The sequence below is a fragment of the Centropristis striata genome, chromosome 16 (genome assembly GCF_030273125.1).
Source record: "Centropristis striata isolate RG_2023a ecotype Rhode Island chromosome 16, C.striata_1.0, whole genome shotgun sequence".
NCBI classification, from domain to species: domain Eukaryota; kingdom Metazoa; phylum Chordata; class Actinopteri; order Perciformes; family Serranidae; genus Centropristis; species Centropristis striata.
Window position 1 is genome coordinate 11332325 of NC_081532.1, and position 22526 is coordinate 11354850.

The window sequence follows — 22526 nt, forward strand, 5'->3', positions numbered from 1 at the left end:
TCAGAAATATTTTAATCAGGCCAACAATGCCCATGGACCCCTGAAAACATGTCAATCAGGCCTAGATAATTAGTGTGGGGACAGAGGCTGGGAGGGGAGAGGAGGTGGGGGGCTGATGGGGACAAAGTGACAGGAGTTATATCAGCAGAGAGGAGGAGGTGCAGAGGAACGCAGAGGGAGCAATTATTAGGCTGCAATCACACCTACAGCTTGTTTAGTTTGCTGTAAACTATTATGGAAAAGGTTTACTTTATATAAAAGTTTGATATGCTAATATCTTGTTAAATAGCTTTTGGTCTGTAATGCTTAGAGAGTGAGTAATATTACTGTCATTAGAGGTATGTTGTTAATGAGTTAAAGGGGCAATGCATATGTTTCATCTTACCTGTGGTGCTTGGTAATCAAGCTACATTGTTAAGGCGTGATTAGTCGAGTGTTGGAGGTGTTGACTGTAAAGATCTGATCTGTAAAGTCTGCTCAGAGCACTAGAGTTGGGTTGATTTCTGGTTTTGCTGGTCCGGTGTACAAGCCGAAACCAGTTTGATTCCATGGCAACTGGCCGAACCAGCATTTGTCATTATGACATGTAATGGCAGGTTAAGTAGAAGCCAACATCTGCAACCTTTGTCGACTTAATTAAATAAAATCCACTTATATTTGCAGTGTTTACCACACACAGACTGGACTTGGGCTGGCAAACAAATATATTTGCAGCCGCCAAAGTATATCTGGAGACCTATTTTAGCATTTTTATCTTTTTTATCTGGGAAAACGACACCAATTCCAAACGATTATCTCCCCTCACTCTACTGCACATGCAGTTTACAGAGAGAGAGACTTCTCTGGTAATGGTTCCAGTAAAGTTAGAGGATGCGAACGCGGTGCAATATAACTATGTTAATAACAAAACATTATCTTTGTTTATGAACAGGCCAATGGAGCCACTAGTATCTGACAGGCAGTTTACTAAAAAGTGCGTGTTTTGAGGTGACAAAGTGAAGATAAAATTCTCAAAGAAAACTAAAACCGTGCCAATATGGAAACGTTTTGGACATTTTTGTAAACCCGTTTAAAGGTGCCTTTCCACCACCAAGTGGACTGGAGTCGATACACTGTATTTCAAACAGCTGCTGAGCTCAGTGTGACACCTAGGGGTGAAATCCAGTATAACTGTGTGGTCCGGTGTTTGGCTTAATATGAAACATTTCTATAAACCCTACAAAGCATAAAAGATTTGAAAACTCGCAATGTCTCTTTTCAGGAATCATGACACGGTTTCTCAAGCTAAAGCTAATACATGGAGCTTATTGGAGAAAGGTTCGTGTTGAAATTATTTTCTTTCTAGCAAACTTCACGGCTTGGAAAGGAAGAATGCTACTGGGGTTTTACGTTTATTTTTTTGGTGCTTTGATAAATAGATCTATGGGTAAAGATATGTATTTTGGATTTTTTTGGTGAGCTGCCCCTATAAAGAGAAACAGAACAAATATAAACGATCATCCAACCTGTTGCGTGGTCGGGCACGTAGGGCTGGAAAGCAGTCTGTGTGTTGTCGTGTCCTCGGGGGTCCTGGACGCTGGGAACCACTGCACGAAGAAGTACAAAAAACACAAAACAATGAAAGCTCAGAATACAATGTAGATGAATGGTTGACTTATCTTGGTGCAGGCTGACAGTGAAAGAAATTATGATACTATGATGTGTTCCGTTATGTATTAATTACTCAAGAATTCATTTACAACCATAAAATTTGAATTTCCTTGTGTACTTCAGAATTTTCCAAAGAAAGAGCTGCAGGAAGCAGGCGTGTAGGGCACAAGAACATTTAGCCTCATTAAAATGTCATGTAAAGTACATGATTAATGAAGACGCAAATACAGGTAGAGCAAAATTATTTGCACCGTGAACAAGTGGAAATTTAACTTGTGCAATCTGGCAATGCAGTGCAAAAGAAAAATTGCATGTTGCAGGAGCAGGAGTCGTAATATATGAGCTTGTGTACTCACTCTGTGGGCTGTAGCAGGACTGGGTGTTGCAGCGCTCCACGGTGGAGGGTTTGGGGTGGGCATTACACTGACTCACAGGGTACAGGTTCCTCTCCTGGTCAGAGCAGATCACCTGGCGCTCTCGTGAGCCGGAGCCGCAGCTTTGGGAGCACTGGAGGAAAAGCGAGAGATTATAACTATTGGAAGACAAAAGGGATGACTCTTTACTTCACATTCAGCCACACCAGCTGCACTGAAAGTGTCTCGGTATTGTTGGTGTATTTCGCTCACCAGTCCCCACTCTCCAACGTGCCAGCTGATCTGTCTCAGGCAGGCCGCCATCTCACAGGGGCGGGCAGCAGTCGGGCGGAGCAGAGCGCTGCAGGCTGTTTCCTCCAGCCTCATTCCTCCTGAACCAGCACAGAACACGTCCCTGGTCTGTTCCCCTTTACCACAGGTCACAGAGCACTGCACACACAACAGCACAGATCCCATTAGTTCACTAAACAACTTAACTGTTAAAGTGTTTTCAGCCTCTCAAATATGGAGATTTCGAGGCTTGTCTCTGTTTTATATCATATTAAGCTGAATATCTTTGATTTACGGACTGACAAAACAAGACATTTAAAGACATCAGCTTAGACTTTTAGAAACTAGGATGAATATTTTTCAGTGTTTTCTGACATTTTATGAACCAAACGATCATTAAATTAATCAAGAGACACAATCTTGAGATTATCGATAATGAAATTAAAGGTTAGTTGCAGCCCTTCTCCCAACTGGCTTTTTAATTAAGTCACTACTTGAAATGTTCCTTGAGCAGACGGGAGCTTTTTCACTACAGTTCTCAGGCTGATTATGCTAAGCTAAAAATGCTAATAAATGTTGTATTGAGTTTTAAAAAGCTCATTTATCTTAAATTATTTGCTTCTTTCCATTTGAACCAGTTCCATCTTGAGTCAGGTGGCTCACTCACCGCGCTCCATCTGGACATTTGATACTCTGCACACTGCTGCATGTTGCAGGTCTGCATGGAGGGTGGTGCCTCGGCGTAGGTGGCACAAACGGCATCCTCGACCACGCGGGGGCCCGCGGCATCATGGGAGATGCACTGCACGCTGCGCACCTGAGAGCCTCCACCGCAGGTAACAGAGCAGGTGTTCCACTCGCCGGTTTTCCAGCTGGGACAAGACAGGAAACAGAAGTCAGGAGAGGTCTCTCAATATTGCTGCCTTTGGACCTTTAATATAAAAATGATTGGCAAGTGCTGCTTGAAAAAGCAACTTCAAACAGACCCTAAAAATCTGGTTTTGGCTGCCATCCAGTCGTTTAACGTCTCACCTTGCTGCAGTGATGAATAAGTGAACTCCAGGATCTCCTGATGTGTCTGTTTGTCGTGCTTACCGGTGCAGCAGAGCTAACAACCAACCACACCCAGAAGTAATACTCATATTTTCATCAGACAGGGCAGTGAAACAGTGTTTCTTAGCCTTGTGTTAAGTTACCCTTTAATGCGACATTTTATTTTTTATATCAAATAATCATTTATGCCCTACACTGCACTTTAACTCTTGTTTTACACCTGCTTATTTCTATTTTAGCCAGTTATTATTCCCATTCTCTTGGCTCGTTAATGACTGTTATTAACTGTAATTGTCTGATTTATAGCAGCTACAAGAAGTATTTAACTGGTTATGAAACACTCTCAATGTAATACTGATGTCTCTACATGACCTGCGTCAGCAAAAAAAAACCATCAGTGAGAATAATGACTTAATGCCTTTCTCTATGTCTGATTCCTCATTGAATCAGATGAACAATTTACACTCAGATCAAAAGAAATGCAAGTATAAAAAAGGATGCATTGTTTTAACAAAGCTACTAAAAAAACGACTACTAATCAAAACTATGAGACAAGATTATGTTAAAAAACAACACATCCTTTTAGAGATTATAGTGTTACAGAGAATCAGAAACCAGCCACCAGTCGCTCCTCACTGAAAGACAGAAAGTATTCTTCACCTCCTGGTTAGTTTGACACTGATTATTGCAACATTAATGACAAAGACTTGAAAGCAGGTCTTTTTATCACTTTTTTATCTCTGCTGCAACTTCAGACACGTCAGAGAGCCAAACATAAACCGTTTCTGCTTCATATCTTTCAATTGAGGGATAATGAGGCTGCAGTTAGCGTCACCCGAGCTTTTCAAACATCTCAGGTTTCAGCAGCATCAAAGAAAAGAAGCAGGAAATACCAGAGAGTCACCGACTGAAGCCCCGGCTATTTACTACCACACTCACTGCTAGGTCCATTCAGATGTACACAATCCCCAACAACCCCCCGCATGAGGACCTCTAACCTGTAACAAACACCTCACAACACAGCAGCTACACTAATGCACAGAGACAGAGAGTTTTACAGTTTGCTAAAGCAATCAGGCAGCGGCCCAGCTCAGGGATCAGGTTCAGGGGCCACAGGTTGGAAGGTTAAAGGGATAGTTCGGATGTTTTTGAGTTTACGCAGGAGGAAGTCGTTACCACCAGACTCGTTTGACAAAAACAGCAATTTTACCTCGGAGAACATAGGAGTTGCTGGTCTACCACTGCCTCAATCACTTAGTCTGTTTGTGTTATTGTGCTATTTAGATAATAAAAGACATACAGTCATGGAAAAAATGTAAATGATTTTATAATGGTTATTATCAAGAAAACCATGGAAAATGTCAAGATATCAGCTCTTAAATTAAACTCTTATGAGATATTTTTGTTGTTATCATCATATTTGTTCAAATGAATGTACCTTTAGTTGTACCAGGCATTAAAATGAAGAAGAAAACAGAAGAACAGAAGAAAAGAAGGGTGGTCTAATAATTTTTTCCATGACTGTATGAAGTGGGTTCAAGACTTAGTAAGGGTCATTAAAAGGTTGACAGACCTCTGAGCTGGACAGTTGCCTTCGTTCTCACCCCACATGGAGGAACAGGCTTTGTGCTAAACAAAGACACTATAAAGTCAAACACGTATGAAGGGGGAGAGTGTGTGACGGACATTTTAAGCAGCTTGTATTACTTATTTTTTGGCACAGCTAAAGCTTTTTTTATTTTCCAGGTAAATGTCAAGGATCAGATGGCTATTCTTGAGAGTTTTTCTGCTTTTCTCAGGAAGTAAAATATAGGATTGGAACATCTCTGCTACTAATGAAGAGATGTCTTATAAACTTGCATGCTCAGAAAATCTGAGAAAAATAACAATTTATGTATTTAGATCTCCCCCTGTGTTTGCAGTCACTAAATCTCTACGTCAACACTACGACCACAGACCCTGGGTTACCTGATTACATAGGCTCTGGGTCTTTGTGAGGATCTCCACAACTGTGGTGGATACAGGTACGCCATCCTTTCAGACAGTCATAACACACCGACAACAGTCAAAAAGCTGCTCTGAACATTATTATTTTCTAATTTAATGAGCACAAATAAAAACAAACACTTAAATTTGAAAAAAAAAAGCCTAAAGAGTTTAATTTACCTGCGGGTCTGTGGGCATGGGTGGGGGTTGCATGTCCTGTTGGTCTGTGGCCTCGGCAGAGATGCACAGAGATAGTCGGGGTAGGCCTCGTTATCGATGGTGCAGAAGACCAAACGAGACTGGTAGCCTGATGAATGAGAAGAATGACTTCATTAAACAAACACTGGTCTGTATTCAAGCATGTTAAAATGATTCTTTGTTTGTCTGAGACTCTGACCTGATCCACACTCTCTGCTGCAGGAAGACCAGGATCCAAAGCTCCAGTAGTAGCCCTGTCTGGAGCGTCCATTAGGAAGATAATACTCATAGTCCACTCCTTGGTTTGGCTCCTGGCTGATCAGCTGAGAGGACACAAAGAATAAACTCCTTTTTATAAAGATTTCAATCATTCACTGAAATGGTTTGCTGGACTTTGCTCCAAAGGACAGATTCCTGCTTGTTGGAGGACAAATCCATTTGTTTTTGTGACTCCCTGACTTTGTTTTAATGTCCTTATTTGTTGTGAAAAATTCTTCTTGACCACCACTGTGGTCCACGACAAATTACTTCAAGGCTAACAGTCAGTTTTCTCTGAAACATGCTGCATATAATTATCACTACAGGCTGAATCCCGATATTAAGCAACTGTTTCTGAAATAGGGCCCAAACTCCTACTTGTCCACAGGATATTTAATAATGTAATAAATAAATGGCAATAAAATAGTGGAAAAAATGCTGAGTCCTTCTGAAAACCAACAACCTTTGGTCTAGTTCCACCCTCTGAACAAACTTAACAAGACAAAACTCAGTTAATCAAAGTTATCAATACGTTGCTCAATTTGCCTTTTTTTTCCTCCAGTGCAGGTACAAAGCCCTCTAACAGCTGAAAAATACATGGAACTGACTAAAAAAATACAGTTACAACTGAATATATATGAATAAAATAAAATAATATAATTCTAAACGCTCCACTATGTTCTTCAGCTAATGGCCAACTTTGTCTTTGTCTGAATTCTGCTAGCTACTGTGTAGGTAGCACAGCATTTTTTTTCCTAAACTTTTTTTGCTGACAACAAATGGCTGCTGTGAGCAAAAACTATGCTATTTAACACTTAAAGTGAACCAAAACAGTTAGGTTGTGGCCTGAATAAGGCTCTGTAGAGCTCCACAGTTTACATTAAATCGCAATTTTATTCTTTTTTAACAATAAAATCATACATTATAGATAGATAGATAGATAGATAGATAGATAGATAGATAGATAGAGAGATAGAGAGAGAGAGAGAGAGAGAGAGAGAGAGATAGATAGATAGATAGATAGATAGATAGATAGATAGATAGATAGATAGATAGAGATAGAGAGAGAGAGAGAGAGAGAGAGAGAGAGAGAGAGATAGATAGATAGAATTTATTCATCCCAAGCTGGGAAATTACAGAAGCTGGGAAAGTACAGTAAAAAACAACAACAAAAGGAATAAAAAACAACAAATAAACAAAAGTTACAAGACACTACGGGAGCTGCGGCTACAGGCTGCCACCTGGAGCTGCACCAGAGATGAAAAACCTGCTTTAAAGAGAGATTTTGAGTAAATAAATAGAATATAAAAGACAAACTCCTTCAGTTTAATCTTACCTCAACAACGAGGGGCTCGGTGGTGGGGCCGCGGCCGATGATGGTTTCAGGGACGTTGTCGCCCTCGGCTCCTCGCTGGTAGTACAGCATCGTCCCAGCAACGGGTGTCGCCCTGGAGAACTCAATCACCCAGTGGCCATTGAGGTAGTACTCACCACGCAGGTTCTTGATGGCTGGCCGTGCACAGAGGTCATTATGGTTATTATATGTGCAGAATACAATCAAACATCCTGCTTCTTCTGATCCTTTAATAAACTCACCCAGGTAGTTGCGTGTGGCGACCGTCTCCCTGATGCTGATGGTCGTGGCTCCAACAGGGATGATGAACATCTGGTTGTAGCCTGCGATGAAGAAAAATCGTAATTAAACTGGTAAGACACAATTCATTTTCTAGTAATGACTGAAAACATCTTGTAGGTAAAAACGTGCATCGTACCAGTTGGCAGGTTTTGGGTAGAGAAAGTGTTCTTGACTTGGTAGCAGGACTGTCCGTTCCCCCCACACTGCAGGCAGGGGTCCTCCTGCTGAAGAGACTCCAGCATGTTGTCACAGCCCAGACGCTGAGGGAAGAGGGAGAAGTAGGGAATAATTCATAAACAAGGAAAGGTCATTGGTGCCAGAGTCTAGAAGAGAAATGAGGCTGATATTGGACTTTTTGTCAGCATTATTTATGTTGGCTGCTGCAGATGTTTGATGAGTTCAGATGATCCAAACTTTCTAAACCTTTAACTATGATTATTTAGTCCCTGGGAAAGGTCTCTGTACTGAAATGTTGCGCCCAATAAATCTCCTATTACTTAAGTGTTTGTGGTAGTTTTTTGTTTTGCTATATTTGGGAATATTCAAAGTGGAAACTTTTCATGTAAACTAACAGAAATGTCTGAGAATTAGCAGAAAATAACAAAAATAAAATGGAAATGTATTTGCTTAGGCTGATTATATCATGCCATATGGAGATAGAAGCAAACCTTTGAAGTTGATGAACTTTAATCAAATGAGTTTACTCATTAAACATTTTGCTGAATTTTCATTAAAAAACAAAAAATTATACCCTATGACCACCCTCTGAGATGAAAGATAATAATTTTCCTCTCAGGCCTCCATAACCTCTGAATCGACTTCCTCCATGTCAGGTTTATTGTGTACCCCCCCCCCCCCCCCCCCCCCCCCCCCCCCCCAAAAAAAAAAAAAATAATAATTTCACGATTAAAAAACACAATCTTTACACTGATATTGTGAAAAAGGAATGTAATGAACTGTACTAACCCATAAACAACAAGTATTATTGGAGACTTTAAGAGTGCAGTGGTGACTTAAAGTTCTGTCCATCCTAACAATGTAAGAAAAATAGAGAAACACTGACAAGAAGCGCTTTTGTGCATGACTGTACTGAATTACAACATCAACCTTTAAATTTAGTCTGTTTAGGATGACATATTGGTGCTGATATAAGTCTTCGTCGTAGGTATTATGAAGATAATGACATGTCTATGCAGTGTATTTCTATAATTCACAATTCCTTACCAGTGTTATCACATTTAAAACATCTATTTTTAAGAGAGGGTTGGAGACCACCAAGCAAGCAGTCACAGAATAGCCGGTTCCAGGGTCCAAACCAAACCAACACAAGATGATTTAACAAGGTGTGAGAGAATAGAGGAACAGCGGGAACACAATGTTTCTGTGAAAGCAACAATCTTAAAACCAAGCAACAAAAAACTGGAGCTGGAGGTTAAATAAGCAACGGTTTGAGGGAACAATAAGGGTTCAGAATAAGACCTGTATGAGAACAGTGTGGGTTTTGGGCTGCTGCTCCCCACAGAGGAGCCGATGAAGACATGATGTCAGAGGTTAAATAGAGGAGGTGTTTCATGAGGAGAAGGTCGCTGCGATAATTACATGAACAGAATGAGAGCAGAACAAGTGTTTGATATTACCACATAGTGAAACTAATCTCTCATCCTGCTGCTCAGCTCCTCTGACTCTGTCCTCTCCGATTAACAAGTGATGCTGCAAAACATCTGATGTTTTCATCCCAAGACATACATTTAATTTTTTTTTAAAATATATATGACATAATAGACAAACTAATCACGTCATAAGCAAAAATCTGCAGCACAGATTAGACAATTTATTGCTTTTCTTTTTTAAAACAAATCTCTACAGTCATGTATTTATCTAACATGAACTGCTTCACTTCAAATCAGTATTTGGTAAATGTTGCACTACATACATTTTGATCTGCCACCTACAGGGCAGAGGGGCAGAGGCAGACACAGAGAAGAACATAGTAACATGTAATTAAATTTCTCTTACACAGGTCTAATGATTTATAGTAAGAATGCATAGAATGAAATTAAAAATAATATCTTGCAAATTAGCCAATTTCATAAATAAATCACTGATTTTGGGTTGTGTACAGTGGCTAAACATTCAAAACGGCACATTCCCCCAATTTTTGCGTGTTTATTTGTAGTTTTGAATGTAATCGCCATAAACAATCAGAAAATAACATTCATTGCTTTGTTCCTGCTAACACCACTCCCTCTCTTCATTCACGCCCTAGCTCGCTCGACCACGACTACTCTCTGGTGCGTGCATTGAGCTGCGGAGGACTTTAAACCTTCTGCTTACAAACACCAACCAATAATTCCTGCATAACACGGCTTTCATGAGTAAATTCCTTTTATGAAGCACATACGTAAAACCTTTCTCTCTGTTTCCTGGACTTTCATCACTGTGCAGTTCTTCTACTCTTATCGTATAGCTCACAGATTCTTCTAATCTCATATGTGTGTGTGTGTGTGTGTGTGTGTGTGTGTGTGTGTGTGTGTGTGTGTGTGTGTTTTGATTGCCTGTGCAGCCTACCTTGCAGACTCCCTCCACACAAACATCTCTCCGTCCGGGGTGACAGGGCGTACCATCGACCACTGAGCTGCGGTGACGATAGAAAAAGTTTTCTCCTCTCGGCATGCAGTTCAGCTCACAGGGGTTCTCAGCTGTCAGAGACACAGGATTCATTTTAAAATACATTTGTGACCTCAATTAATTTATGTTACAAGGAAGCTTTGATGCCAGTTATTATTATTCCTGCAAATCCAAAACTTTTTTTTGCTCCTGACCTCCATAATATGGGAGCCACTTGTAGCGTTTCCCCTGGAAGTCGGTGCCATCAAAATTGGAGCACTGCTCCTCACGGAAATCCTTGGATCCCTCAGGACAGTCCTGTGTGGAAAAACGGGAGACACCAGAGAAGTCAAAGGAAAATTCAGCAGAAGTACTTACAGGATTCAGGTTCAGGATTATTTGTTCACCTGGATGTTGCAGGTGCGGTACGACTTCTCTGGTCCGACGCAGTTGTGTCCTCCATCAGCCCTGTAAGTAGAAAATAAAGCATCGATATGAGACTCTGTTGGATCACGTCTTTATACATTAACCCCGATGTGTGACCTTATGGAGAGTCAAAATTGTCCATGTTATCATCTTAAAAGACTGCAGAGAAAAATAATCTGTGATGTCTGATCTGATTTATCTTTGTGAAGCTACAAGAGCAGAGTCAAAAATCACTTATATGATATTGGTATATTTTTTTATTCTTATTTGTATAATATAATCTACTCAGTTTACTTTTTTGTACAATATTGTGATGTCACAGTGAAATTGACCTTTGACATTTTGGATATCATCACTTGTCGTCTCTTGTCAAAATGAATTCTTGAGTTACGTCCCAAAAATGTGCTTTGTAAGCTTTGTTTCATAATTAAATCTAGTTCATCCACCAGTCCAAGTAGACATTTGTGCCAAATTTGAAGCAAAAAAACCCAGGACAAAAAAACAGGAACGTAAAAAACAAAAGTCAACAATGTCTTCTGAAGTAACGTCACTTAACATCTGTGCTTCACGTTTTTACTAATACTTTCTGTATTCATGTCGTCCTGGTAACAACCTGGCTTCCAGCATTTAAGTGCATTTATTTTACTTACAAATGCCTAACCAGGAAGTTTTTGCTCTAACCTTAGAGAAGTAGTTGTGCTGCAACAAGACTGCAGCCTTTTAACTAAATGTAACTAGGGATGGGTACCGTTCACATTTGAACCGATACGGTACCGATACCTGGTACCTGGGAATCGGTATCGGTACTCAACGGTACCAATTTTCGGTACTTTTGCGTTTGAAAATATAAACTTTAAAAAATATATCAAAACAATATAAAATCCAGGATGAGCAGTGCTTTATTGTTGAGTGAACGTGCATTTTGTAACATGAAGGTTGGAGTGTTATCAAAGAATGCAGAGGAGCGCTCTCAGGTTGCAAGTGCACGGAGAAAAATAAAAAAAAAAAGGTTGCAAGTGCACGTGTGATTTGTTGTGATGACGTCGTAGCTGTGCGGCGCAGCACCGGTCAGACAGTATTGTGGCCATAGCATGGTTGGAATAAACAAAGTTGAGTAGGGCTGCTCTGTGCACATATCGAGGATGACGCAGGAGTCCGAGGGATTTAATTTCAGCGAGGCAGTTTGGAGTAAAGTGGCAGGTAATATTCCTGAGTTGAAGATCGGAGTTTTAGCGGAGGGCCAGAGATGCAGCAGCTAGCTGCTAGCTGCTAATGACTGGTCTACAGAAGAATGGAGAAAGCAAACGGAGTAAGGAAGGTCCAATCTGGAGGCAGACTAAGGCCAAGCCCGGGTAGAGACATTGAAGAGATAGCAGCTGCCGTCTAGCAGGCCTAGAACCGGGCTGTTCGTCTCTGCGCCGCGGTGGAAGAGGGCAGCAGCTAGTGGCTAGTGGCCGCGGTGAGCAGACAGGACCAGACGAGGAGGTAAATAAAAAAAATAGTGCGATCGTCAGCACGCTTGTTAATCAAGACGTCAAATGAAAACAGGTTGAAATCAATGATCAGTTCAAAGGTAACGCCGTTTAGGTACCGAAACATGGTACCGTTTGATTTTACTTGAATCGGTACTCGGTAGTACCGACGGAATTCGGTCGGTACCTATAAAAGTACCGAATTCGGTACCCATCCCTAAATGTAACCGTAGTTTTCAGCGACCGGCTGATGAATGACCTAATAACAACCTACTGCACCTACAAGAAAGACTACCAGCTAGAAAAAAAAATGGCAAAGAGGTGGAGCATGGATGGAGATGGGTCTTTAAAGATTAACTTGTTTTTGGAGTGAGCCTCCAGTGGGCGTTCAAGGAAATGCAGTTTTTGGCACTTGTGTTGGCTTGATTCTTGGAGGTTGCTGTCTTAGACGGATGGACGGGCAATGTGATAACAAAATGCCTTTGACATCAGCAGATGGCCAAGATATGACATCTTTTATTCCCTATTATACAAATGCTGGAGCCTACATTTCCTTCAATGGAAAATGAAAGTGTCTTTAATGAGAAAATCTTCTAAGTTTTAAGTCTTAAACCCATGCCGAGACAACCCTGATGACATAAGAATCATGATGTTTTTCAGACTAAAGCTCCTTCAGATCCACAGAAGACATAATACAACTGTTGACATGCCTAGCAGCACTCCTCATGTTGTAAAAACATCATGTGTGAAATGCCCCTTCAGCCACAAATACATGTTTTCATAAGCTTTATCAGTGGTGTAAAAATTCCCCTTTTGCATCTTTTCTAAGTTCCATTAAAACTTTATGGTTCATCATTGTGACACAGAAACAGTTAATGACTAGGTGAGACTGCAGCGTATGTATGCAAATACAGCTCAGACTGTCTGCGAGTGCATAAATAACAAGTTTCAGCTCTGACATTAAGTGGCATTCCTCTTTAATCTTTGCCTGTAATAAAAAAAGAGCTCTCAGCAACAGCAGAAGCCTCTGCATCATCACTGTTGAGCCTAAAACCTGCACAAACATCCGTCGGTGGACCGTGAGACAGCAGATCGTTCCGCCACCCCTTCCAGCCATGCTGATAACTCATGATTAAGTCACCTCCGAAAAGTACCTGCCCTTAAGCTTTAAAAACAAGACACGCTCCTGTCAGCACGCCAAAACTGAAACTAAAACATGTCCAAACACTCAGTGACAACAACCAGATTTCAACTCTTCACCTGGGAGTGGAAAATAAACATTTGGACCATAAAGCCGTGCTTTTAATTTAAAATAAGAAAACAGTCATTGATCACAGAAAATTGAAATAGATTATAGCCCTTAAAATGTATGTTGGGCAAAAGGGTAGTTCCTGTAAAGCACCCAATGAGTCAACAGCAGTCTAATGATAGTACTTAAAGGTGTGATTCTGGCAGACAAGATATGACAGAGTTCACTGGAATACGTAGCAGTGGGCACGACTTCTTCGCAGGTATTAATCATCCAGCTAAAGAGGTGAAACGGACTGAGTGAGGGTCTGACTCACTGGCATGGATGCAGTGACGTGTTGGAAACCAGATCAGCGGAAAAAACACTGAAACATGATCAATCCTACATGGATCTATCAGAACAAAACTATTTTTTCTTTTTTTTTTCTTCCTGTGAAGGCAACAAAATATCAAACAAGGTGAATCAGAAAACTGTTTGGACACGTTACAGAGACAGCTCATCACAGACATGTTCTGCCTGCTGGGTATTAAATAATCAAACTTGTCCTTTTTTTATCGAAGAGTCATCGCTCAATAACGTAGACACACCTTCACTCTGTCGAGTACTTTACGGCCACAATAGCTGAAAACAAACAGCGGATTAGATGGATGGCGGAAGATTTTTGACTGTTGCAGATCCATTGACTGTAATGCAAACCCATCTGTGGCAGTTTTATACACCTTGAGTCAATTATGTAATATAAGTAGCGAGAAGCTCCACTCAGGTCGGGGGGAGGGGAAGGGGAAGTGGAAGTGGATGTGTCAAACAAACCCCAGACTTTGACCCAGGAGACTGATGTTTGTATCCCATTTGAAACTAAAAGAAACAATGTTGTTTATTTGAAGTCAAAAGTTGCTGATTGACCACTGAAGTTGGTAAAGTATGCTGCTGGGTAGTTTAATCTAAAGTTATAGATCACCATTTATTAGTTATATTTCATATTAATAATGTTAGTTTATCTAAAATAAAAGTAATTCAACTTATCAAATAAATGTATAGAGACAGACTGTATCCCAAATCGGACACATCTACAATGCTTTCCGGTGTTTTCGCGGCCATTTCGAATAAGATCGCCACCACCAGTGTAGGTATAATTGATTTATACATATATAACAATCTATGTGTGAAATTTAATTTATGTACATGAAGATTTACATGTCTAATTACAATATGAAATTAAATCTGATGAGAAAGCAGTAAGAACACTTGGGCGACACTCAGGCGACGATCTTAAAAGTATATCTGTATTTTTACTGTACTGTATTTTATTGTGAAGGACAGAACTGTGGCCCGGGTGTGTTGATAACAATGGTTGATAATGGTGATATTCATTTGGCTAACCCAGAAACATCCAATTTCCCCCGAAAACCTCAGCAGTCCCCGCTGTTTTACAGCGAGGAGATCCAAATGTCCGATATGGGATACAGTTAGCGCACGGCTAATTCACCGGCGTTAGCGACCCTTTGTCGGGAACATACACGGTTTAAACGATATACGGTTCGAAAGATAAGAAGTTAGACTTTAGTTTCACACTATTTTATTAATTGGAAGCATAATATGAGCATTTATATTAGTATTTAATGTGAAATTTTGATAGAAGCTCAGCCAAATGTTGTCCGATTTGGGATACAGTTACGCTAGTGAAGTAAAAAGTACAATATTTCCCTCTGAGATGTAGTGGAGTACAAGAATATGAAATCTGATATACTCAATTAATGTACAAGTACGTCAAAACTGTACTTTTAGGTAGTTAAATTAGTAAATATACTTAGTTTCATTATACCACAGCTTGTACTATTGCATTTTGAGGTAAAAACATACCACCTTTCTTAAAGATTAATCCAGTGGCACTTAACACTTAAATTCTTAAATTCTGAGTCTTGTTGGAGCCTCTAGTCACGTTTCAGATGTTTATGATTTGTTAGCAGCTCCACAAAAGAGAGCATTCGGATTGTTTCATTTACATAACAGTTCAGGCCAACAGAGGTCAAATGGCACCACAAAATCACAAATAATAAGCTTGTTTTTCATCTTTCCTGCCCCATCAATCATCCCTTGACTTCCAAGATTTAACTGGTGACCCACTGGAGAAACAACTGGATTAAACTATCAAACTTTAGTTAAAACTTCATACAACTCCCCCAGCTACTGTCATAATCTAATCATGTCATATATAATAATATATCAGTCACATCAGGCTTTTCCTGCAGAACGTGTACATTTACTTTCGATACATTGCCTCTAATACTTCATACTTTAGCAGGATTTGGAGTGACGTGAACACACCAGCTCTCACCTCATACAGTTCATTTTATGGGTTACATGAGGCAACATGCCGGCTGGATTCCAGCAAAACGAGCCATGAACAGACAATTTACAATGTAAGCTGGCAACAACAGCAAGCACGACTCTATCTCTCTTCGCTCTGTCCTGTTTAGTGTACAGTACAGAAAGTAAGAGAAGCAACCTATAAATGGACAGAAAACTATCGGCTGTTAAAATAAATTATGCTTAAACAATACTAAACACATGTGCAGCAAAGTTAGTTGATTTTTAAAAGCACCTTTGAAGTCTTGTCTGCCAAAAAAGGGCAGACAGAAATGTTCACTTTTCTATCCGACCCTCCTGAGCAGCCAACACCCAGGAAAGAGAAGTCCTTTTAATGTTTGAAGGGCCCCTCCCTGCAGTCTGTTTTGGATGTAAGACAAGCCCACGTCCGCGTGACTTCAAGGCATTTTTCTACAATCAAGATACAGTCTGTGCCCATGAACCTCACAATTAGCTTTATTCACACAAAAAAAATACCACTGTGTGTATTCAGGGCCCCACAATGACCTGAGTCTGTCAAAGAGATGCCAGCTGGGAGTTTATGTGTTTATACAGGCGTGTTTATGTTTCTGTATGATGGTGCAGTGAAGATAGATAGATGCAGGTAGGAGACGTACCTGTGTGTGATACAGCGTCTGGTTCTCATGGTCACTCCGGTGCCACAGCTCCGGCTGCATTCTCCGTAAGGACTCCACGAGTCCCAGTGATCCACGCCGGGCACCTGAACACAACACACCAGTTTATATATGTAATAAAATGTGAAATAAACAACAACATTAACCTTATTTTAATGGATTTTCTGGTGTGCCTCATTCAGTTTCAATGTAACTTTTTGGAATCAGAAACATGTTTTTTTTTTAGGTCAAGAACAAACTTTAAAACTTTAACACTGGTGAGAAATCATTAATGTGGTCAGAAAATTTAAATCTGAACATCTGCAGGGCAAACACCATTTGTTAAAGAAGATTGTTTGATGCAATCTCCAGTGCTGCTACGACATGCACCTTAAGATGAGATTGTTTTGACATCCAAGTCAACATTTTATACTAGTATTTACTTTCTGTAACGAGTGTCTAGAGCAAAAGAAATATATGTCTTATCGTCATAAATAAGGAAACAAACCTTGTTCTGGTAGCATAAGCTTCTCTGAACCGCCCTTTCTCCTAAAAATTACGTTCCCACATAATTAATCTGCATTATTAATTATATTTTAAGAGCCAGAAGTTGTCTGGATGTATAAAATACATTTTTAATCAAACTAATTTGCATACGGAGGAGTTCTTAATGTTACAAACATTCTTATTTTAAAAGCAACGATGATCTTTTACTAATCTGGGAAAAAATTAATTTCCCTAAAAACGTAATCGGAATGCGATAACTCGCAACACCGAAACTGGAAGTCTCTGCTGAGACCAATAATACCTCCCACAAGAGTCTATGAAAAGCGTTCATGAGTTTGGCCGTGCATAACTTATTTGCCAGTTGGCATTAACAGTTAATCAGCAGTCCTTTGGCTCATGAACCAACCTTTTTATATAAAATCATGTGCAAGTCTGTAAATCTGAAAGTCATCATTATTCTATTTTATTATTTTTGTGATGGTCCACTCCCATTGCGAGACCTCCTTTCAGACAATTGCCAAAAAAAACAAACACAGACATTGACCTCTATGTCAATTTTTAGCCTTTAGCAAACTATAGATCAGTGTCAGCCAATAAGCAGAGGGTTGTCACAGTTAAACTCTACTTTACACAGCTACAAAATAGACAGACAGGCAAATATTAACCTAAAGCCCTCCTGAGGAGCCAGACTGAGGTTAATATGCGAATGTGTGAGTTTACATGCATGTGTGTATTCCTCCACTGTCCCTACATCCAAAAAAGTAATTCTAAAAAAGGCGTAGTAGTGTGTATTGATTTCTGGGAGTTTACCGTGAGGGCTGGAGCCAGCAGCAGCTGAAGGATTACCAGAGGCAGGAGCATCTTCATGGTTCCCTGGAGGAGAAAAAAACCCAGGAAACATCCAGTTAGTCACTGTGACTAATGGAGGATTTTACACATTGAGCAACTTTTTTGGAAACAAGTCAGAACAACAAGAGTGGAGACGGTAAGTGATGTGAGAGATCTCTGTGAGGGCAGAAAGTGAAAGGAAACTTCTTCTTATCTGATCCAAAAACAGTAAACACAAAACAATAAAAACAGTATCAACCTTAGTTTTGGCCAACAGTTTGTGTTTTGTTAGCCTGCAGCGCTTCCTCAAATATTGCCAAGTTTATAAATCATAAAAATCAGAGAGTAGTAATGGTTTGATAGTAGAGCTTTAAGTAGATCCTCAAACTGAACGTACATGTTCTGTGGTTTGGTCTGTAGCCACCAACCACAGCAGATAATCAACAGATATCTTGTTCGTCTCGTTTGTAATGTTTGATTTAGAGATGTGAAATTCAACCACACATGGCAGAGTTTTTCCTTTCTCAGTACTTTTTCAAGCAAAAATGCCGACGTCTAGTGGCCTCTGTGATTTAAATTTTGAAATATTTCGGTTTTCTTAGTCTTGTGTCACCGTGAACTTCTGGAAACACTAATTTTAAGTGATTTATTGGGAAATTTTCACTATTTTCCCCACATTTTATGAACTAAATGATAAATAGAGGAAATAATAGCCATATTAATTGATACTGAAAATAATAAGTTAGCTAGTTAACCATACAAGTACACTAAAAAACTGAAGTTATGTGGATTTCACATTCCTACAAAGCTAACACAGGATTTAGAATTTGTCCTGATGACATTAGATTTGTTACAATTAGTTGACTAATCGATTAGTCAAGTGACAGTAATATAATCACCAACTATTCTATTAATCAATTAAAAGTAATTGTTGATGCCGAAATGGTACGGTTTTGGTGTTGGACTGACAAAACAAGACATTCAAAGACATCTCTTGGACTTTGAGAAACTTGATTGACATGATTCACTATTTTCTGACAATTTGTGGACCAATTAATTAATCAAGAACATAATTGATAATGAAAATAATATTTGGTTGCAGCCCTGATCGACATGCTAAAATGTACGATCTGTATACTTCTGTACTCTCTCTAACACTTTAAACAGCAGCCTCATAATTCCCCTCTGCTGTCTCATCTGTTAATTGCTTAACTGAGCTAAAAATGTGTCCTTTGTTGCATGTGGAGCGGCTGTTTGTTTGTTTTTTCCAGGGCAAACGGAGGGTTTCTTGCCCCCCTGAGAGACACAGAGAGAGAGAGAGAGAGAGAGAGAGAGAGAGAGAGAGAGAGAGAGAGAGAGAGAGAGAGAGAGAGAGAGAGAGAGAGAGAGAGAGAGAGAGAAGGGGTTCGGTCGGAGCTGCCAAACCCCCTTTTGACCCTGTCTGCCATGACGAGCAAATGCCCCAGGGGCAGCGTGGACAGTTACCCTGCAGGCATGGACCGCCGAGAAGTCAGAGAGATTATTATGTCAGAGAGGAGAGAAGACAGGCAGTCAGCCCGTCTGATCTGCCTCAAACACAAACACTCGCTGCAACAAACGCCCAGAATTGAGCAACTTAATGGTGTCATTGTGCACTGGGTGGTGGTAATCTTTTGTCTGGGCCAACAGCATTCATTTACATCTCAATAACTCTGTACAGCTAATGACTGGAGCTGCTCTAATCATTATTTCCATCACTAATTAATCTGTTAACATTAATCAATGAATCCTTTAGTCCATAAAATGACAGAAAATTGCAATGTCAGGCTTTCAGACCCCCCGGGTGACGTTGTCACATTGCTTGTTTATTCCAAACAAAATCAACAGATATTAAATAAACAATACAAAAAGAAAAGGAACATTTGCAAATCCTTAAATTTGAGAAACTGACATGTGATTGTTGACATTTTTTCTTGATAAAATACTTTAAAGGTATAAATTGCAAGCCAAAATTGTTCAATGTGTATCCATCAATAAAATAACTAATTGACTGATTTATTGTATCAACAGGTCTGTAGCCTAATTGAATACTGACCTTAATTGAATTAGTAATAAACATGAGGTGACCATTATTCAGTTCATGTACAGATCAGTGTTTTTGCAATAAAACTCGTCAAATTAGGTGCCCGTAAGACACCTGGACATATGCTCAATACATTTGTTTAATAATAAAATAAATGTATTATCACCTATAAAAACTCACCTATCCCTTTAATCAAAATGATATCATTGCCACTGGAACCATTAAAAAAATCCTTTGTGAGATTTATGTGTCCCTAACTTTTTATTGTATCAGCTCATAAAGCCTTTTCACTCCAGTCTATACAAGCTTTTATCCAACCAAGTTAACAGTTATTCATCAGGCAGGGAGGGCAAGCAGTGTCTTGTGCTCTGGCACCTGGTCAGTTCAGAAGATCATCAGTAATCCTCAATCATCACTATAACTATTATTTTGTTTCCGTGCTATTACATTGATAATTTCTATAAAGATTCAATAATAAATGGACTGTTTTGTGTGATTTTCTTTCCCTTAAGTGTCTCTGTGGGTTCCACATTATGGTTTATTCTAACTGTATGTACATATTTGATCTGCTGTGGCATTTCTAGAATATTCCATGTTCGTTTCTTAATATCATATTGTTCCTTATGACGCAATATCAATATATTTACACGATTACTTGTTAATCATCATAAAATAAAAGTTAATTGATTCAATAAATCTATAAAACAAGCTTTCATATTAACATTCAACCAGTTTAAAAAGTATTTTTCATCTCCTCTATTTCCGTCTTCCAGTGTGCAAAACATTGGATTTTTCTTTCAAAAATCTGGCATTTGAAGTTAATCTGACACAAGAAGAAATCTTCTTGAAATAAATCTGCTTCTCACCCGGTTCAGTGGCTTCAAACGCGGTTTCTTGGAGTCCCAAACCACCGGTGGATCCTCGCAGAGGACCGTGCAGGGCGCAGCAGGACAGACAGCTGGTTTCTCTCCGGGAGCTTTGACTTGAAGTTGCGTCTGAAAAAGAGCTGCACTGTCCTGGATATATGAGGAGGGTTATCTGGCTGGAACCTTTTGTCCCTCTCTCTCTCTCTCTATCTCTCTCTCTCTCTCTTTCTGTCTTGCGTCCAACAGGAAACCCACCAGAAGAAGAAGGAGAAGAGGAGAAAGTCCTGTCGGTTGAACCTCCTCCGCGGCGTCATCAGCGCGCTTTTTAACCAGCAGCTCCTCCGGCACCAATTACAGCCCGATGGGGATCCTTTACGCGCAGTCTGTAATTTTAGCCTGTAAAAATAACAGTTAATCAACATGTCCCCATGAGCACATATCCTCCGTGGGGTTTATTCCCACTTTGCTATATGTCATTATAATGTTCTCCCACACAGAACATACCGTACATGTAATACCAGGGTAACCATCCAAACTCTTCTCAAAAGTTAGGTTCTAATGCGAAAGGAAGGGTTATCTTTTCTTTTTTTTCTGAAATGGGCCCCAAATTTTTCCTGACTTTGTCAAAAGACAACTTCATTGGATTTAATGTTTAGTAGGACTCAATATGATGGTTAAACCTCTGGGTTTTGTTGACATGAGGCTTCACATCCCATAATCGCCACTGCTGTTTATTTACAAACAAGAGTCTAGTTTTGAGGCTGTTTATTTGTAGGTACTTTTGTATCGTCTTGCGAGGTAAGTGAGAAAATACATTCTGGTGATTCCATGTCACGTGCCGCCATGTGGCCGAGAAAAACTTCTTCCCATGGACTAACATAACTAACTAAAAAGACTAAAAAGTCTGTAAACAGTGGATAATTTCTTTTCGAATGCCACATCCCGCGCAGCATGACTTGTTTCACTGTCAGAATTTGATCCATTCAGTCAGATAAGATTTGGAAAGTCTATAAAAAATGTTTTATTCACATTCCAGTGAAGCGCTAAACCGGTAGTAGAAGAAGAAGAAGAAGATTACTTTATTAATCCCACAATGGGGAAATTCAACCTCTGCATTTAACCCATCCTTTTTTTACACACAAGTGAACACACCATGCAAGGAGCAGTGGGCAGCACATTACTGCGCCCGGGGAGCTGTGCAGGGGGGTTAGGTGCCTTGCTCAAGGGTACTTCAGTCCTAGACCTGTCAGTACCAGGATTTGAACCGGCAACTCTCCAGTTGCAAGCCCGATTCCTAACCTCTAGGCCACAGACTTGTAGCTGACTTGACCTGGAAGAATTAGAATGAGAGTAATGTGGACATTCCCATTCACTCATGTTCAATAACATCACATTTTTCACAGTGTAGAAAGCACAATACTATCATCAGATGAGTGATAACTCAGCTAGATTGTGGAATTAGCAAAATAGTTAACTAGCCAGTAGGCTAGCTTGCCAATACCAATAGTGCTTTTAATGCCACACCAGTTACAGAAAACGAGCCCAACAGCAGACTGGCGGCAAATGGGACCCTGGTGAGTTCAAGAATATCCACTGTTAACAAGACCAGTTTTTTAAATATATGCAGGATTTTTCCAAACTCAATGAATAATTGTATTAAATCATCATAATCTCAATACTGATCAATACCCTTTTAAAGTCCCATAAGTAGATCTTTCCCTTTGGGGAACTCAGCAAGTGAATTTGGTGGCAAAACAATGTTAAGTATGTTTTCTGAGCTGTTAAAGAGTGTCCACATTCTCCAAGACCAGAACATTTGGGTTAAAAAAAAAATGTATAAAAAAAGAATCAATCCCAGAAGTCGGTCTTTCATTGAATACTTCAAAAGACTGATCTGTCAAACAAATTTGACAATTGAATCGCTATATCACCCTGAACATGTAAAAATCGCATGAGAATAACATAGAAAAGTGATAATTTTGGGTTTTAAAGCGGAAACCACCGTGGCCTCCATGAAAGCTGTGTTTAAACATCTGCCAGTATAGATTTTACCCCTCCCCTCTTCTCTCTGTTTTGGGGGTGAGGTTTTTCTAAATATCTCAA

At 39.8% G+C, this 22526-nt stretch overlaps 1 protein-coding gene across 1 annotated transcript in view; it reads right to left on the reverse strand.

Moving 5' to 3' along the window:
• The window catches only part of paplna (papilin a, proteoglycan-like sulfated glycoprotein), a 30401-nt gene extending 9943 nt beyond the window's left edge, over positions 1 to 20458 (reverse strand). Inside the window, exons 1-15 of the mRNA XM_059352568.1 lie at positions 20424 to 20458; positions 17478 to 17540; positions 16164 to 16267; positions 10440 to 10500; positions 10248 to 10350; positions 9994 to 10124; positions 7562 to 7685; positions 7386 to 7466; positions 7126 to 7298; positions 5731 to 5854; positions 5514 to 5640; positions 2962 to 3166; positions 2277 to 2453; positions 2007 to 2157; positions 1506 to 1586 (exon numbers count right to left, since the gene is read on the reverse strand). Of these exons, the coding sequence (XP_059208551.1) occupies positions 1506 to 1586; positions 2007 to 2157; positions 2277 to 2453; positions 2962 to 3166; positions 5514 to 5640; positions 5731 to 5854; positions 7126 to 7298; positions 7386 to 7466; positions 7562 to 7685; positions 9994 to 10124; positions 10248 to 10350; positions 10440 to 10500; positions 16164 to 16267; positions 17478 to 17534 (1699 nt within the window). The 5' untranslated portion in view covers positions 17535 to 17540; positions 20424 to 20458. The remainder of the gene's footprint in view (positions 1 to 1505; positions 1587 to 2006; positions 2158 to 2276; positions 2454 to 2961; positions 3167 to 5513; positions 5641 to 5730; positions 5855 to 7125; positions 7299 to 7385; positions 7467 to 7561; positions 7686 to 9993; positions 10125 to 10247; positions 10351 to 10439; positions 10501 to 16163; positions 16268 to 17477; positions 17541 to 20423) is intronic.
• Between the last annotated feature and the right edge of the window lie 2068 nt (positions 20459 to 22526).